The sequence below is a fragment of the Grampus griseus genome (genome assembly GCF_964374135.1).
Source record: "Grampus griseus genome assembly, chromosome: 14".
NCBI classification, from domain to species: Eukaryota; Metazoa; Chordata; class Mammalia; order Artiodactyla; family Delphinidae; genus Grampus; species Grampus griseus.
The window spans coordinates 79,805,382-79,823,846 of NC_139008.1; the positions used below are offsets into that span (position 1 = coordinate 79,805,382).

Genomic DNA, 18,465 nt, shown 5'->3' on the forward strand with positions numbered 1-18,465 from the left:
CCTCCAGACAAGCTCTCAAGGTCCATTTGTAGGAGAACGTAGGGTAGTCAAGCTTCCAAGACTCCAGACACATCCAAATGAGGCGCTGCACGTGGCAGTCTGCCTTTAAAAAAAAGAAAAAAAAAGTCTAGCCAGATATTCTTGCCTCTCCTAAGCTTCTGAGTCAGAGATCTGTGGTTTCTTGGTTGAAAATAAAAGCAAGTGATGGCACAAAAGACATACTAGCACCAAACGGACACTGCCTCAGATTGAAAGGGAGTAACAACCTCTTCACTGTGTGCTTCAGCATGTCTCAGTGTTATGTCTACACCACTGAATGGCATCCGGGCACCACTGTGTTGTGCATCCGCTGGGGTAGCCAAAATCTTTGTTGATAACCAAGCTGTATACTCTTCAGTAGTAGCAGTAGGAAAAAACACAAATTAATGAAAGAACACTCCAGAAGTGTGGGCCCAAGAATGAGTTCGTAGCCAGCTAAAAGAAAGTTTTTGCAGAAGATATTGTGAGCTCCCCCTCCCGGACTATATAACCAGCTACTGAGAAAGAGGCAAGAGTGGGGGTAAAATTCGAGAAGAATCCTGGAGAGCATCTAGGAGAGCTTCTGTAGCACAGAGTCCACTGCTCCTGCCTATTTCCCTCCTGATCTACTCCAAGGCTGGGTCCGGCTCCTGAACTCCCTCTTTCCTAGTTCCCGGTCTCTTAGATGTCATTTTACAGATGTTTTCTGAAGGCAAGGATCCTATCTTATGCATTCTAGCATCTCCTGTGCTCAGGGCAATACCTGGCACCTAACACAGAGATTTGTTAAATTATTGAATGGAATGCAAAGGCCAGATCAACGGGCATAGGGCTTCTGCAGAATATGGCAGATTCGAGGTGAGCTTACTGCAATCTTGGTCTTCTTTTCCGTCCAGGCCTAATTCTGTACCTCCTGATCCTATAACTGTGGCTCCTTAATGACAGGACTGTGGGGTTTTCACTCAATAAGCTATGGTTCCTATCACAGAGCTCCATAAAGGTGTGTTGGGTAATTAGAATTAATTAGTACTCATACCCCTTTTGCTGACATAGCCAACCATGAAGTGGGGTTTTCTCTGCCTCAGTTGCCTAAGGACTAGGCTGGGATTGGGTGGGGCTGGTAATGGGTGGAGGCTGCCTGGGTGATTTAGGGTGAGCGAATTAACAATTTGTACCATGTACGTGAGAGGGAAAAATGAGCATTTGCCCCCCTGTGCGGGGATGTTAAAAATGATTAAACAGCACTTTGCAAAGAGTGACAATAACATCTTGCAGCTGACTGGTAGGATGAACAAAGTTTCCTATGGCCCAAAAGAACTGTTTAGAAAAATATTTGTGGGACGGGTCACCCTTGGTAATTCCCCATGAGCGAGGGCAAAAGTGACAGGTAGGTTGTAGGCAGAAGGCGCCACAGATCGTGCAGGTCAGGCCTCACGTGCAGTGAGTCCATGGTAGGGCGGGAGTGAGGAGTGGACACTGGTGAAACCCATCACAGTGACCACAGTAACAGTGTCACCCCTTGAACTCCTAAATTATTGTAATTATTACTTTAATATCTAAGCCTGAGTTGGCTCTATAGTTAGCAATTTGGGGTAGATCTGATTCCAAAAGAACAAGGGCTTTTTTAGCAGAAGTGTTTAAACTGGAATGAGCAAGAGATTCACCTGTGGGATTGGGAGTTGTTTGGTCAAACTGCAGATTCCAAAGCCCTTATCCAGAAGTTTCTGACTTAGAAGGTCAAGGGCAATGGGCCCTAGAAGGTTCTGATTAGGAGATCTAGGCGTGACTTTACCTCCTGGGTGACTTTGGGCAACGTCTGGATACAATTTTGGTTGACACAACTAGGGTGGAAGAGTCTGGCATCTAGTGGGTAGAGACCAGACGTGCTGCTAAACATCCTACAATGCACAGTGGCCTCCACAGCAAAGAATTATGGCCTCAAAAGGTCAATAGTGCCAGGGTTAGAACATTTTCTTCTAGAGTAAAAGGCCTCAGAACATGCATTTAACAAGGGCCTCAGGGCATTTTAATGCAGGAAGGAGAAGCCCTTGGAAAGACTGAGACAATGCCTGGCTTTTCATTCTGGGGACATGCTGTCAGAGCTCCCTTTTTGCCTATAACTCCTCTGTATTTAGGACTCAGCTTTCACTTGACTTTCCCCAGGAAGCCCTACCTCATAACTAAACATCCTCCCTTCCTCCAAGTCCAGGTTAACGGCCCCCACTTCTAAGTACAACCCCTGTCCCAGCAGGCCTCACTTACCCCTTTAATTGTCTCTCCAACTGGAACAAGAGTCCCTTGAGGGCAGGGTCCATGTTCAGCCTGTCCCCAGCAGCTCAAAAGGTACCTGGCCCATATCAGGGCCATTGCCACATGTTGGCTCAAATGACATCTCCTGCACTGAGACTAGAGCTACCCCCTCTTCCGGACACTGTCACAGAACCCTCTTGTAACAAATTCTTGGAGCTTTTCACTCTGAAATTATCTTATTGGTTTGCTTACCTTTCATTCATTCAAATGTTTTATTGGGCATCTACTACATGTTGTGATCTTTGCCGTCACTGGGAATATAAAACCCCTCCTCCCAACAGAACTTATATTCTACAGGGGACATTTGGACAATAAAAATAGAAAACTGTATATAATACATGTGATAATATGTGTGACATTGGTAAGCCCAGTAGAGAAAAATAAAATAGAGAAATGGAATGGGGAGTGGAGATGTGTGTGTGAAACTTTAAGTAAGGTTGGCCTCTGGGAGAAGGAGACATTTAAGCAAAGCCTGGATATCTGGGGGCGACTTGTCTGCTCCTCGTTAGAACACAAACACTGAGAGGGCCAGGATCTTCCCTTTCTGTATGGCTGCTGTGTCTCCAGAATAGGCACATAGTAGGTGCTCAATAAAGATTATTTAAACAAAACAAAAAGAGGACTATGTGATTAAACTATCAAGGAGACAGATGGGAGATTCCTGTTTTTATGACCGTCCAGGGACTAGCAGGAAGGTGGGAGAGGCAAGGGCATTAAATTTAAGGCGGTGAGGAGGACATCTCTGTGGTTAGATTAAGAGATTTAGAGGATGGTGGTCATCACTCCAAGGTGCCCACCCCGTCCCCTGCCCAAAAGGAACATAAGTTCTCATGCTGCTAATATGGTTAATGGTCCTGTTAATGGTCCCTGCGGCTCAGCTCACCTGGCCCCCTGCGTCTCCTACCATCACCCCGCCCCCTTTCTTCCACATCCCCTCCCTTGTCACGCCTCCCCCAAGGGGTGTCCCCGAGCCCGGGGGTGGGGGGAGGGTGGAAAGGGGGTGGCGCGTCACCGCACCAGAGAAGAGGGCGCACGGCGGAGCCAGCCCCGGTGGCACGCCCGGTCCCCGCCCCCAGCCCTGCTCCCCGGCGGGACACTGTCCCTTTAATAGACTCCCTCTGCCTGGCGTTCTGCGGCTGGGGAGTAAATTTCTCCCTGTCATCAGGTCGCGGGGAGAGGAGGAGGAGTTTGTTAATGTTCAGTTTGTTCAGCAGGATCGATGTTTGCTGGCATCGCCTCGCCCTGTCTTGTGTGTGTGTGAGAGTGTGTGTGCGTGTGTGTGTGTGTGTGTGTGCATATGTGGGGGGTGTGAGTGTGTGTGAGAGGAAGCGAGAGTGCGTGCGTGCGTGTGAGTGTGTGAGTGTGTGTGTGTGTGTGTATGTGTGTGTGTGTGTGTGTGTGTGTGTGTGTGAATTCCAGATTTTCTGTCTTTCCCAAACCCGCTCCTGTCCTCTAGCATATCACTCACAGACGGGGATCCGACAGCAGCCACAAACCTACAGTGAGTGATCTCTCTGCCCCCAGCGCGAATCCGCCATAGAGATCGGCGAGGAGGAGGAGGGAAAGAGGAGAAGGAAGAAGAAAAAGAAGAAACCACTACCTTCCCAGGATTGCCTTTTTTTTTTTTTTTCTTATCTTTACGCGCGCGTGTGCGTCCCTCGTCCCTTCCATCCGAACCCGGTCTTGGATGTTTAATAAAGAAATCAAGTGTCTCAACAGTCACCAAAAAAAAAAAAAAAAAAAACAAACCAAAAAAAAAATTTCCAAAAAGCCAAAACAAAAAGAGAGAGGAAAAAAAAAATCCAAAACAAACAAACAAACAAGGCAGAACCAACCTCTACTTCCAACCAGCCGGCACAGCCGTCCGTGTCTGCCACCCAGAGAGGGGGGTCTCTGGCCCGTGGTGGAGGAGTTGCAGGGGGGATCGTCAGGGGGACAGAGGCCGAGTGACGCCCTAGGAGCCACCGGGCAGGAGGCGGAGGAGACCCAGAGAGGCGAGAGAGACCGCGGGCCCCCGCGCGCGGCTCGGGGCTGGGGCGCCAGAAGTGGGACTGGAGCGAAGTAGAGCGATGCCAAGGAGGAAACAGCAGGCACCCAAGCGGGCGGCAGGTAAGAGAAACGGCTCCGCTTCGGGGCTGTCCGGCCGGGCTGCCCGGTGCGCCGAGCTCCTCGCCCGCCCTCCTCGCCCCGGGTGCCCCAGGACGCCACCCCCCTCGGCTTTCGGGGGAGTTCGCTCCGGGTGCCCCTCTCTGCCTGGCTCATAACCCCATCCTCTCTCGCCTTCTCCAGTCTCCCAAATCCTCCCCTTTCCAGGCTCCGATTGGGGGTGTTGGGGGAAGCTATCCCACCAAGCCTTCCCTCCTTAAACTTTTTTTCCTCCACCCTCTACCCCACCCCTAACTTTCTCCCAGTCTGCTTCTTGCCTCTCGGGCCAAAGTTGGGTTGAGGATTTGGGGTGCGGAGTGGGGAGACAGTCCTTCCACCCCCGCATCCCTCCGCGTGGTCAGTGCCAGTGGCTTCTGGCCTCGAGTGACAGCGTCTCCTCTGGCTGGGGTTTGGGACACTGAAGTGTGAGCAGTGACCCAGCCCCGGGCTGCAAGGCTGGCTTTGGGGCGAGCCATAGGAGTTCAGCTTTGATCACCAAGGTGGAAAAAACCACCCCAGGAAACGAACCCTTGAATATGTTTTCTAAGAGGATCCACGTTTGGAAATCTAATCAACACTCTTCCTTCTCTTAAAAAAGGGGAAGAAAAATGCCCCTTTGATATTGAAACAGCTCTGGATTTCCTTTGCCCAGAGTGAGTTGCAAACTTTGTAAATTGATTTGTATGGTAGGAACTATCCCATGTGAATTCTTACCACCCCTCCTCCAAAAGAAAAAAGAAAAAGAGAGGAACAGGTTAATGGATCAGTACATTAGATCTTGTAAAGGGTTTTTTTTTTTTTTTTCCTTTTGGGTTGCTTAATTGCTTTTTTAATAGTATGCTGGGGTTTTGCTTCTCGGAAGTGTGATATGAAAGTTCATTTTTCTCCTCCCAGACCCACCCACTGAAAAGTCAGCTTTCCACTTGATTGCTAGTTTTGATTTGACATTTGATTGATCACCTGTCATCTCGCTGCCTTTGATCTATTCATTCTTGATATATATCAATAAATCACTCACCATGGTAACTCAGAGTGCCAGTGACGCAAGCCTTGCCCTCTAGATTCAGAGCCAGACATGCACAATTATTATCTTGTTTGGCTTTTAATGTGGGCGTTTTTATGTCTTTGTGTCCTTCAGTTGAATCGGGCTTTAGCAAAAAGCTTAAGTTTTATTCCCCCTTCTTTCTGTCTTTACCCTCGTGCTTTAGGCAGCATCAGTTAAGGCGGGTCTTCTGCAGAACCCCCCACAATATCTCCTTCTGTTCCAACTCGAGCGAAACATTAGGGAGAAGTTCGGTGGAACACTTTCATAAACTTTGAAAAGCCACCCTCAGAGCAAATCCAAAGTTAGTCACAAATCTGGGCAAAGTGGGTGTTTGTGTCTGAGCATGCTGGACCACCAAGCTCATCCTCCATCGTGGCCTGATTCCAGCACGAATGGCAGTACATGTGCTTTGAGATATCCACAATTATCTTCCCTTCTGAGCGCAGATCCGTAACCGTGTATAGATTGGTTCAAATTGCATGGGGAAATATCATTTACAAAGCTTTGATTCATGTATTTCCAAGAGCAAAATAATTTAGGTATTTTTAGTACCGTATCTATTTAGAACTTGCCTAGTCAATGAAGTGCTCTTTTTTCAACTCTAGCTACCTCTTTTGCAAACAATTTCTTCCTCCTACCCCTGTCCCTTTCTACATTTAACTCACTTATTTTTTAAAACTTAGATTGCTTTGCAATCTGAACAGCACTGGGGTGTGCACTGGCCTTTTAGACTCAGGAAGACTGAGCCTGCTTCTTCCAGTTCTAGCAACATAAATTTAAGTATCGCTAGATTATTAGAGATAACGTCCTTATTGTTGTCCCAAAAGAGAACCCTGGGCAACAGTCCAGCAAGAAGTGATACTGCCCCGAAAATTACTCTTTTTTTTTCCCCCTGTTGTTCCGGTAAAGGCCAACAACTAGGCAGTAATTTAAATTACCAGAATGACTGGACATGTCTCCTTTGGTCAGCTCATTACAAAAAGTGCATTGCTCAGAACTGCACTCCTTTGATTATAATTATGCTCTGATCAATGAGCATCCAGGTGTACGTAACACAATGCTGTATCACATTATTTAAATTAGATCCTTTTCATTAAGCTGGTGTCTACTGGAGCTAGCTTATCTATTTACTGTAGTGTTTGTATGTGTATGTGTGTGTTAGGAAGTTCTGACTGTAGTTTCAGTTTTCTGGCCTATTGTGTTCCTAGTGTCTTTATGGGTCTGTTTTCATGGCTTTTATTATTTTCACTGGAAGAAGTGGAAGCCCTTGTCAAGCTGAAAGGGAATAATTCACTTAGTACACGATGAGGCCCCTCTTACGGTATTTATTGACTCACATATTACTAAAGCAGGTATTTTTTCATGTAATATTTCTTTCGTCTGAAGTCATGGATGCTGTACTCTGTTTTAGCTGACGTGGTTGTTCACAAGTAAAGTTAGCCACTTCGAGATTCTTTAGCAGTTAACATCCAGGGAGAAGGACAAGGTGGGTTCCAGGATTGTGGCCATACTAACTTTTATCACTGCTTAAAATTAAACAATGCGCGACTGTAAGTAATTATTCCCATGGGCTGATGTTGAAAGCTTGATTTCTAGCTTGAGGAATGAATAATGTAGCATCGAAAAAGCCTGTGAGTGAATCAGAACTGAGACTCTCTTCCCCGAGAACTCTTTGAGGCAATCTGATTCCTTTGCATTATTAGTTTTAAGTTCCACGTTTCAAGGAATCAATTATGGAACTTTCTAATAAAGCAGGTATGCGGTTAGAATGAGCGAGATGATATTATAAGTGATGGGGGACGTTAGTCTTTATTGGTTATATTCCTCCCTCCTTTAAGGGAAGGGCTGTGAGGTAGGCAGTTCTCTTTAAGGAAACAGCTAAGTCAGAACATTTCCCTCCGAAATGTCATTCTTCCTGGCTTTCTAAAGCTATGCTCTTCTACCATACTATTACTTCGGGCAAGGAAAAAAGTTTAGAAAGCAGCCTGCAGTACCCCAGGGGTTTGTGTATGAGTGAGTGTGATTGCTTCCTTGGATGTATATTTCACTCACCACTAAAACGCATCTACTTTTACCTGAAAATATTGCAGGATTCTGTACCAGCATCTTTTCTCCCTATCCACTGTAGGGAAGTTAGAGAAGATGGCAGAAAGGTAAAATAAAACAGAACAGTGTTTTGAGTTGTTTGTGTTTTACAAGACGCAGGGTAGTTAAAAATGTTAAACTGTGGACTTACACTGTAACCCTTCTCTTTTCTACAATCTATCGCAGCCTCTGTACATACACATGTGTAATATATATTTTATTTCACCATCCTGAACTCTTGTTTTTATATAATGCCAGCCAATTGCAAGAGGACGCAAAATCTTTGGGCATCATGTACATATGAATATCTAATGTAGATATAAATTATAGGCGTCTGCTGCTGCCTACTCAAAGAGATTAAATGTTTTCTTCTTGCTGACTCTCAGAAGCTATTTGATAATCCAGATCTGAGGAAAGTCTTGCAGGAGAGAACAGCTCCCTCAATTCATTTTGTTTATTTAATATGGAGATGAATAATGCAGATTTTGTTTTCATGAATGTCCTTGTGTGGCAGTAAACATTAGACTATTAGCAATCATTACTTAAAAGTTGCAATTTGCACCTTAATAGCACAGGTTATTTACATGGGAAACATATTCAGCAGGGACAATTCGGAATACTGCAGTGGAGTGTAGAGATGACCTGAGCGATCTCCCTTTCAACCTCCTGATGACAATGACTGGATTAGTGGGCAAGGTTTCAGCAGTGTAAACCAGCAGGGCAGGGAGGGGTCAGACAGCTCAGGGTGAAGTTTACCTTTAATTCACTGGCAAGTGGGATGGGGTTCAAGAGAATAGGTAGCGGGGTGGAGTCCCGACCCTCACTTTGTTTAAGCACACTTCAGAAAGACAAGTTCCCATCTTGAAGATTTAAATACCGCATACTATAGACCCCTTCACTTACACAAACAGTATGATTTTTAACAGATGAATGGAAAAAATAAACACACACCCCCACCGCCAAAGGGGCTCAGCAGTGTGAACTGTTCAAGGCTATTCTTGTTATTTAAGGCAGATCCCTGAAAAAAGAAAGGACAGGTACCTTGAAATCACATCCTCCACACAGTGTTTTGGATAGAAATCGATTGCTTAACTGGTCCTTTTCCCACTCCCCTCATGATTTCCTTCTCCCTCCTCTCCCCTCACCCTTAAAGACCCAGATTGAATGGGACATCTCAAAAGCCCATTTGTTTTAGGCATTTATTGATTTCATTTTAAATCTGCCATATCAGGACACAATGCATTAACCCTAATCAGCAGACTGCAAGTGATAGGGAGTTCTAGTGGAAGCCAGGTAAGGAAGAGGGGCCTTGAGAAACTTCTCGACAATGAAAATCTTCTTGAGGCTTGGGGGTTGGACATCAGAGGTGACTTTTGAGGAGGGTAGAAGCATTCCTCAGAAATACTCTGCATTTATTTTTCTCCCACCTTACATTTATTTTTCTCCCACCTTACATTTATTTTTCTCCCAGTCACCTTGATTCTGTTGCTACCATTCGGGAAACCTTCACACCCAACAAATGCCTCCTAGGCACCTTTAGCAGGTCTGTCCCTGGCAACATCTTGCCTTTTGTCACATTCTCCAACAGAGGCTTATGCTTTCATTTCATCCCAGCTGACTTCTCACTCATTTGACGGAATTTCTCCAACTGGATAATACCTGGGTTGATCTATTTATCTTTCCAGTGGCTTGGGAATTGTACTCTCAGTTGAGCAGGTTTTAAAGGGGCACTGAGCCTGGCATTATTTAAGGCCACTGAAATGATGCACTTCTGCTCATCACCGCAGCTGAGCTTAGGGAAATCAGCCAGGAAGAAAACCTAGGCCCTGTTCACGTTTATGCCGGGTCTGTAATTAGCTGACACGAGTTAAATGTCCTGAGTGGTGCTTCCCTTCCATCACTGTATCTGTACCATCAATTTTATTTAAGTATGTCATGGTCTGGGAAGACTCAGCCACTATTTCAAAGGCAGTGTCTGTGTCCACCCAAGTCCCCCTTAAAAAACACAAAATTGCCTAACAAATTCTATATTAAGACCAGGCATACACAGAGTATCATTTTCGTTTGATGCAAAGTCAGTTGGAAACGCATTAAACTAACAGAGTGTCTTGCATCGCTTCCCTGAAGCAGTGCTTTTTCATTACATATTTAATTACAACAAATTGAGAGACTTTTTATGAAAAAAAAATCACAGTGGTATTAAAAGAAGCTTGGCACACAAATAATTTTATTGCTTCACAAGTTGACAATGCTGCTTTATTTTTATTTCTTTGGGAGAAATTTATTTTCATTTTCTAATGTTGGGATGAATACAGAATGTCTTCCCCTACAGTCGGTATCAGGGAGATCTCATCCTTCTACCTTCCTAGAACCTTTTCACCCTGGAAGAGGGTTTTTTTTAATCTCTTTTTCAGTAATTTGTAACAATTTGTATGTTTAAAATTATTTTAAGTTTTCTGAGTTCCATTTAAAGTTAGAAATTCTCCTGTTTCTGAGGGTGACCTTTGGCAAGCAGCTCTTCGATTATGAACGAGCTTAGTCATTCTAACCACATAAGAAGTAGGTCGTTGAGAGTGTTTGCTTGATTACCTGGATATCGCAGGGAGAAAAACCACCCTACGGTTACAGGCCTCTAGCATACTACACTGTTTTCACTGGATTTATAATTTCTTTTTTTTTTTTTTTCCTGCTACTGACCTGTCAGTCACTTGTTTTAGGAACTTGTTTTCAGAAGAAGGGATAGGCTTAACATTGAAAGTCAGTTTCAAGATACACTGGGTCTTTAAGAAATGATAATAAAAAAATAGAGACTTTAGAGACCAGATATCCACTTCTGGGTGATGTCTGCAAACTCAGAGGATTTTCATCTAACTTGGACATGCATCTGGAGCGACTTCAGCAGCGTGGCCGTACTTGTGTTACTCGTTTTGCCAGAGGGTAACCGTCAGACTCAGGTCCTTTCCAAAGATATTGTATACATACACAGCCACACAGAGAAGAAATCTCAGATGCAAGTGGGAATTGCTGATATATTTGTTTCCAAAGCAAACTCCATGGGTGAAATGATTAAATAATTTGGAGGGATTCGAAAGTCATTAAAACAGCCATGTGGAATTTCCAATTGTTGCCTCTTTCGGTCTTTTGTGTTTCCTCTACAGAAAAAGATGTCCTCTGGGCATTCTCAAACATTTTGTGATGCCAAAGTGATGCCTAAAATTGTTTAAAATTTTAGAAATTAAAATTCAGGAGGCACGGCTAGCTAATCCTATTATTAATATATCAGTATTATTTAGCTATGCTTAACAACAGGGAATGCACAATGCAAAAGTTTTAGAGATAATTAGCTTAGAGAAATTACATGGGGAAAAAAATACCTGGATCGTATTTGAAAGGATTTGTCTTGAATTTTGCTCATCTAAATGAGAGTTTCCTTTCCATTTGTGTTAATTTAAAAATATAGTTTCAATATCCCTCTAACTACTACCCAGCCTGAAGCAGGGTCTAACAAAGCTCTCTCTGGATGTACAAAAATATAGGACGTTGTAATGCACATCCCCTTTTTAAAAACAGTTTTAGAAAACCAAATATGGGCTTGAAAACTAAAAGCAAAACCTCAACAAGATCTATAACACAGCCAGCTCAGGGTTCAAGATCGAAAACTTTGTTTCGGCAGGGTAAGGAGAAAATAGCGTTGCACTTTAACTGTACACTCCCCCCCCCCCCCACCCGGCACAGGAGAGGCAGTGAAGCAGGGAAGATTTTTAAGGAGCTTTTTAGCTCTTCTGCATCTCTCTCCAAAGACTAATTTAATTGAAAAGCTGTAGTGTCCGTTTATGCCAAAGGAAAAACCTCATGTTTCCGTAAAGCTGCTAGGCGCTAAGGTGGGTTTTTTAAGAAAGCCAGCGTGCTGCAGTTTCCTTTAGTACAAAAATTAAGATCACTGGTCTTGATTAGTTGAGTGCTTTCAGAATTGAGTGAATACTCTGAAATCACCCCTGAACTTTCTTCTTCAAGCTACATCTAAGTCATTTCTATAGAAATTATACAGTTTATATATTAAGGTGGGCAGAACACAGTTACTGTTGTTTTTTAATTTTATTTATTTATTTATTTATTTTTGTCTGCGTTGGGTCTTCGTTGCCGTGCGCGGGCTTCTCATTGTTGTGGCTTCTCTTGTTGCGGAGCACAAGCTCTAGGCGCACGGGCTTCAGTAGTTGTGGCTCGTGGGCTCTAGAGCGCAGGCTCAGTAGTTGTGGCGCACGGGCTTAGTTGCTCCGCGGCATGTGGGATCTTCCCGGACCAGGGCTCGAACCCGTGTCCCCTGCATCGGCAGACGGACTCTCAACCACTGTGCCACCAGAGAAGTCCCCACGTTATTATTTTTAATGAAAATAGTTACAAAGTGCAGAATGAGAGAAAAGCAGAGTTGGCAGCGGCCATTGTGTTTGTAATGAATCTGGAAGAAACTTCCTTAAATGTTTTTCTGCGCCATGAAAAATCCATGAAATCTGGTGATTGGTGACGCGGGAGATACAAAAAGGAGACAGAAGGTCAAGGTCTTCTATAGGGGAGATATGTGTAAGTAGGAGCGGCAGCATGTACATATTTCTATATAAACTGCAAGGGGCTGACTTTAAATCACTTCAATTAATCAGGTCTCTAGACTTTTCTATGTATGTAGAAGCCTCTCTCTTATACCCCAGGGAGATATGAATAGCTTCTGGGCCAAGATGATGCTGTAGAGAAGAGTTAAATCTATTCTATGTGTTCGGTACCACCTGGTACAGAAAAAAATGCCGAAATGAAAAGCTATATAAGCACGTTTTATATCAGAATTGCCTTTAGCTATTTTCCTTTATTAGAAAGTTGGGTTTGTAGCTGTGCTTTCTCCCTTGGGATTAGGTTTTGGACTGTGAATGGAACCATGGAATAGGAGGAAATGACTTGGGTTCTGGTTACAGCTCTGCCACCCTACTTAACTGGCCCTGGGCAAGCTCGAGAGATAACCTGACTCAAAGAATAAGAATGTGAGTTCAGGAGTCAGACTGACCCAAGTTCAAATCCTTGGGTCTACTTTTTTGGATGTGTATGCTTAGACCAGCTGCTCAAATCTCCTCATTTTCCAGCCTACAAGATGGGGGTAATCATAGTTCTTAAGGTTCAGGATTTTGGAAAGGACGCTATGAGTCCTGAGCTGAGAGAATGCACTAAAACTGCTAGGGGCCACACGTAACAGAGCTAGTGTATCTTTGCCCCAAATAACCAGACCATGAAAAATGTATACCAGAAGGGAAATGAGGAACCTGCCAATTATTATGGGACCAGGAGTTCAGGATCAAAAGAAATCAGACTTCGATTCGTTTTGATTTTTAAAACTGGAAATATAATCACTGAGTAGTGTTTTAGCCTTTTCTGAGAAAAACTCATACTGGATAGGTTGGAGCCCTGCCCCAACTCAAAAAAAAAAAAAAATTGTTTCTTTCCCAAGGAATAGTAATTATAGCACCAGCAACAAAAACCATAACAACAACAGTAATAATGATATCTGCCACTACCTAAGTGCTTATTATATGCCAGACATTTTACCAAGTACGTTATGAATTTTACAGTCATTCATTTAAGGAGCAGTTATTTCTTGAGTTCTTACTACATGCCAGGTCCTGTTCTGGTCACCTGGATCATCAAGGTTAATAGGATGGGTGTGATCCCTGGGGATCTTACCCTCCAGTTGGGGGAAGCAAGAGAACATACAAGTAATTTAATAAAGGAAAAAAGATAACTTTCATATAGTAAAAAGCTCTATGATAACAATTGTTTTATAAACACAAACATATGGGAGCAGGATTGGGGCAACCATGGTGTGGACGGTCAGAGGAGACCTGCCAGAGGAGGGAACATCTGAGCGGAGTCTTGCAACATTCCTGAGTTCGATGCTAGTATCATCTTTATTTTACTGATGGGGATCTGAATAACCTGCAGAGCAATTCGTCCAAGGTCACGCAGTGACTGAGGTTGGTTTGAAACTTTCTGCTTCCAAGACCCATGCACATAATCTGTTGTGGTAGTTTACCTAGAAGAGTCATAGTGATTTGCCAAGGAAGGACCCTCAGTTCCTATTACTTTTCCCTTGCGTGTGTTGTGATGTCTAAACCTGGGGGGGGAGGGTACTGAGAACACTGACAGAGAATGCTGCCTTTTGTGGCGTCTCCAGCTAGACTCTTCGTGCCATGTACCATATATAAAGTCAGCCCTTCCTCTTCGCGTGTATGTGTGTGCATTCATGTGTCCATTCACCCAACAGATGTTGACTGTTCATCTACTGTGTGCTAAGCATTGATCTGGGTGCTGCAATGTTGCAGTAGGAAAAGTCCCTACTCCCACCCAGCTAATATTCTTGTGGATGAGACCAAAACAACAAATGGTGAGGCCAACGAACAAACAAATACATAATATTGAATAGTTCTAATGGCATTTCATAAAAATGAGTTGGGATTAGTAGGTTAGAGAGGGATGGAAGGTTGCCATTTTACGTAGAATGGTTGGGGGTAGTATTAATCGGGTGGTGACATTTGATCAGACCTGAATAGAAAATGAAGAACTAGACAAGCATAGATCTGGGAGAAGCGTTCCAGGAAGATGAAGCAATAAACACCTTAAGGCCAGAAATGTCTTGCGTGCTTGAGGAATACACAGGAGGCCACTGTGGCTGAAGCAGATGAAGACAGGGGAGAGTGGCAGGAAATGAGGAGGAGACGCGGGCGGGGCAGATCATGTGTAGCCTCCTAGAATTGCATCTAAGTGTGATGGGATCGCAGGAGGGGTTCAGGCAACAAAGTGATGTCATCTAATTGGGTTATTAGTAGAACAGGGGTACTTGTTTGTATTTCAAAGATGGTGGTGGACTTGGGTATGTTTATCCATTCAATCTACTTAGTTCGCCCCTCAGTGATGGAGACTAGGATGCTTAGAATAATAGAGGTGACACCTGGAGGTAAAAACACATGCCCAGGCTTTATGGAGGAATTGACAGGTGCAGGGACGGGTGCCACCCATGTGGCTGTGGAAAGGCAAATGTTAAGAACCAAGCAAATCTGGGATCCAACTGCAGCTCCTCCCTACTTAACTAGCCACCAGTGTGCTTTAAGGGGAGTCCCTTAACCTTGTGGCACCTCAGTTTCCTTACCTGTCAAATGGAGACATGATATTATCCACCTCACATTGTGGTTGTGACGATCAGACAATGGGATATAGATGAAACCCTTGGGGCAGTCTCTGGCACTTACATAGCATCTTCTCCGTAAATGAATTTATGTCCTTTCTATTGTTTTGTTTTGTCTTCTGTAGGAATTCTGGGAGAAATCTAGGCACTTGAGTTAGTCCTTGGTACCTATTAGGCACTAAATATATATTTCCTGACGAATGAATAAATGAGGCTATAAATAAGTGAATGAATAAATACTTTAATTAGTGTATTACTTTGTATACTAATTAATTAATTTCGAGTATAAGAATCTCTTTTACGCATCGAAAATTTTTTGGCAGACCTCCGTACCAATCACGATCATAGCTGCACTTTGAATATTTATCAATTTAGGAAACATTAATGACAAAAAGACGGTGATTTTAGTTAGACGCTTGTATTCTGTTCATCATGACGTCCTCCGCCTCCAGCTGAAGAGCGGGGATTCACCTTTCTGCAGTGAATGTTGTTTATTCAGCTTATAGACAGTGCTTGCTGATACTGTGGATTTGTAGGCTTCCTCCTTAAGCCTAGACCCGGATGGAGGCAAAGGGGTTGGGGAGCCTCATTTCGGACCCCAGAGGTCGACCTCTCTCCCTCTCTGCTCTCCAGGTGCTGCGCCCTCCTGCCCGCAGCCTCCAGAGGCTCCCAGCCCTCCCCCACCAGAAGCCTGTGCTCATCCCCTCAGGCCCAAGGCAGCAGAGCTTACGGGTTGTTAGGCTAACAGGAGAAGGCTATAGGCTGTTTCCTGGTAACGCCTTCTTCTTCGCTTTTTAATTGTCACCTTCAGATAAGTGCCTGGGAGAAGAAAGAAGGGAGACTGGCTGGTGCCTGTTAAGGAATATCTTAGGACAAAGGGATTGGGGATAGCAGAGAGTATTGGGGAATTTTTGCTGCCTGTCCTAAGACCTTTATTTAACTGATATTACTGAAGGTCTGCCGTGTACCAGGTACTGTAGGAGGTGCTGGAACTAGAGGCTTGAGTAAAAATGACAGAAGGCCTGCCTTCTTTACGCTTAACATTTGTGCGGCAGACAGGTCCCAAACAAGCAGGCAGGTGCACGTTACCTCGCATCAGAGAGTGGTGTGTGCAACAGAGAAAATTAAAGGAGGGTGAGGGGTCTCGCGTCACAAGAGGATGTGCCGTCTTAGATAAGCTAGTGAGGAAAGGCCTCTCTGTGGAGGTGATATTGAAACTGGGTTCTGAGTACGGTGGCAGAGAGCACAGGGCAAGTCTCTGGGGAAGATGGTTCCAGGTGCGCGGGAAGGTCTGGGGCTGGAGCTGCTGCAGGAACTGGAGGAGCAGCAAGGAGACCAGAGTGACGAAACGAGGGACAGAGCGTGAGCGATGAGGACAGAGGGATAGACAGACGCCAAACCTCTAGAACTGAGATGCTGCGTAAGGAGCCAAGGTCCTCACTGAACTGGAGAGCCTTACAGGGCGAGGGAGACATGGGATCCGACTAAGGTTTTTACAGGATCATGCTGGCTGCCATGTTACTTCTCAGGGACCAAGGCTGCAAGCAGATTGACCATTTTAGAGGCTTCTGTATGAACCTAGTCAAAACCTGGTGATGACTTGGACCAGACTGATGGTCCAGGAGATGGGAAACTTGGTGTAAAGGTAGACAAGATGTACAGAAAATTGCAGGTGGGTGTGAGTGAGAAAGAAGAGTGTACTAAAACGTGTATATGAAAAGCCTGACTGTATTTATCCTACTATCTTCCCGAATTCTCTTTTGCTTCTTTCCTCTAGTTGTACATAAGGTTCTTACTGAAAGTCGTCAGTCTACCATTTTCTGAGCTAAAGTGGGAACAAGGGAAAGTGTTTGAAGCTGCCTTGATTCTAGAATTGACCGTGCAGGGAGAGGCTAGTCTCTTTCAAGCACGTTTCATGGAGTCCTGGACTTGCATCTCCCCACCCCCATCAGACAATACGGTGTCAGGGCAACCGGGTGGACCCTGAAGTCGACAGACCGGGCTTCCATTTCTCTCCAGTGGGTCATTTCCTTGCTGTGTGACCTCAGGCACCTCCAGCGCCCAAACTTTCAGTTTCCTCATTCGCAAAACGGACCTACTAAAAGGACTCATCTCGCTGGGTTTTTACAAGGATTCACTGAAATAAATCAGGTAACATACTTAGTACATGGTGGTACATGGGAAGCAGTCAAGAAACTTTAGTCACTATATATATTAACATATTAATAATCCTCTCCATGACGAGATTTCCTTATCAGTTAGAGGTAATGAAAACTCCCTCTTGGGCGCTTGGGAGGAGCAAAGTATGAACACTGGTAAAGCACTCAGGACTGTGCCTCGTCCACAGTGAGTGCTCGATAAATGGTAAATTATTAAAATCATCACCATGACTCTGAGCTTGGGACCCTGAACGGATCTTATATCTTATTGGCTTTGCGTCCAAAAGCCTGGCACAGAGTTGGTGCTCAATAACTATTGTTGGACAGAATGAATGATAGTGATGTGATTAGTAGGAGTTAAAGTGAAAAAACCCAAGGAGTTAAAGGTGCATCTCTTGGGGGCAGGAAAGTAGACACTAACTGGAATGATCATTTCCACCAGTGGAAACTCCTAATGGCTGTCTCCTCTTCCCAAGCCTACCAGTGCTCTATGCAATGTTTTAATGAGGCAAGTAAGCCCATCTCTAAAAGTTTTTAAAACCCCAGTTGCCCCATTATGGGCTTTCAGACCACTGGGGTAGATAGTTTTAAGTAGCAGGCAGGCAGGAAATGAAAACAGTATTCCTTTTTCAATACTGGTTCAAATCCTCTGATTTAATCAAGAAGAAAGTCTCGCTTGCTGTTAGCCTGTCTTAAACACCTCTCTCCCCCTTGTTTATCAGAAAGAGCAGACCACAAATTCAGAGACTTTCGCAAGCAACAGGGAATAGCAAAATATTAACACTTGGATTTTTCATTGTTTGATTACCATCACTTATGGCAAATGTGATTGGCCTTGCGCTGACTGAATGACATAAATTTTCATTTTAAAATAAAATTAATTAAATAAAAAAGGGAATTATTACAAAGAAAGCAATAGTTGGGGGGAGGGCATTGCACAAACCATGAGGCTGGGGCACGATGACTAAATGTGAGAACGCTATAGATGCCCAGAGCCTGAGCAGGGCAAGGGATTCATGAACCAGCTGTGAGCTGTGGCTGCCAAGTCACACTCAGGTCAAAGAAACGCCCGGAAAGCAGAGGCTTTCATGCATACTTCAAAAGGTTTTAAAACCAGAAGGAACTTCCCCTCCCAGGATATCAGAGAAAAACTCTGGAAAGTCTTTAGTGGCCCAGGAAATTTTGCAAATATGGAAGGACTGGGAGTAATGTTCTGGTTTTGCATCTGGAATAGATTCGTGGTTCTCAACCTTTATTTGGTGTCCTCCTCACTTGGGAAACTTGTTAAAATGTAAATTTACAGATTCCCAGGCCAGAGCCTAGTGGTTCTGATTCCATAGGATGGCACGAGGCCCCTGAATCTGAATTTTAGGCACCCATTAAGGCTTTAAATTACAGAATATAGGAGAAAAATATCTAAGTTCTCTCCTCCCTTTTTTCTTCTTTTTCTCCTTCTCCTTTCCTCCTTCTTCACACACGCACAC

General features: G+C 44.3%; 1 protein-coding gene across 1 annotated transcript in view; it reads left to right on the forward strand.

Annotated features, from left to right (window-relative positions):
* The first annotated feature begins 3,591 nt into the window (after positions 1-3,591).
* Positions 3,592-18,465, forward strand: part of TSHZ2 (teashirt zinc finger homeobox 2) — a 452,741-nt gene continuing 437,867 nt past the window's right edge. Inside the window, exon 1 of the mRNA XM_082669739.1 lies at positions 3,592-4,437. Within this exon, the coding sequence (XP_082525865.1) occupies positions 4,398-4,437 (40 nt within the window). The 5' untranslated portion in view covers positions 3,592-4,397. The remainder of the gene's footprint in view (positions 4,438-18,465) is intronic.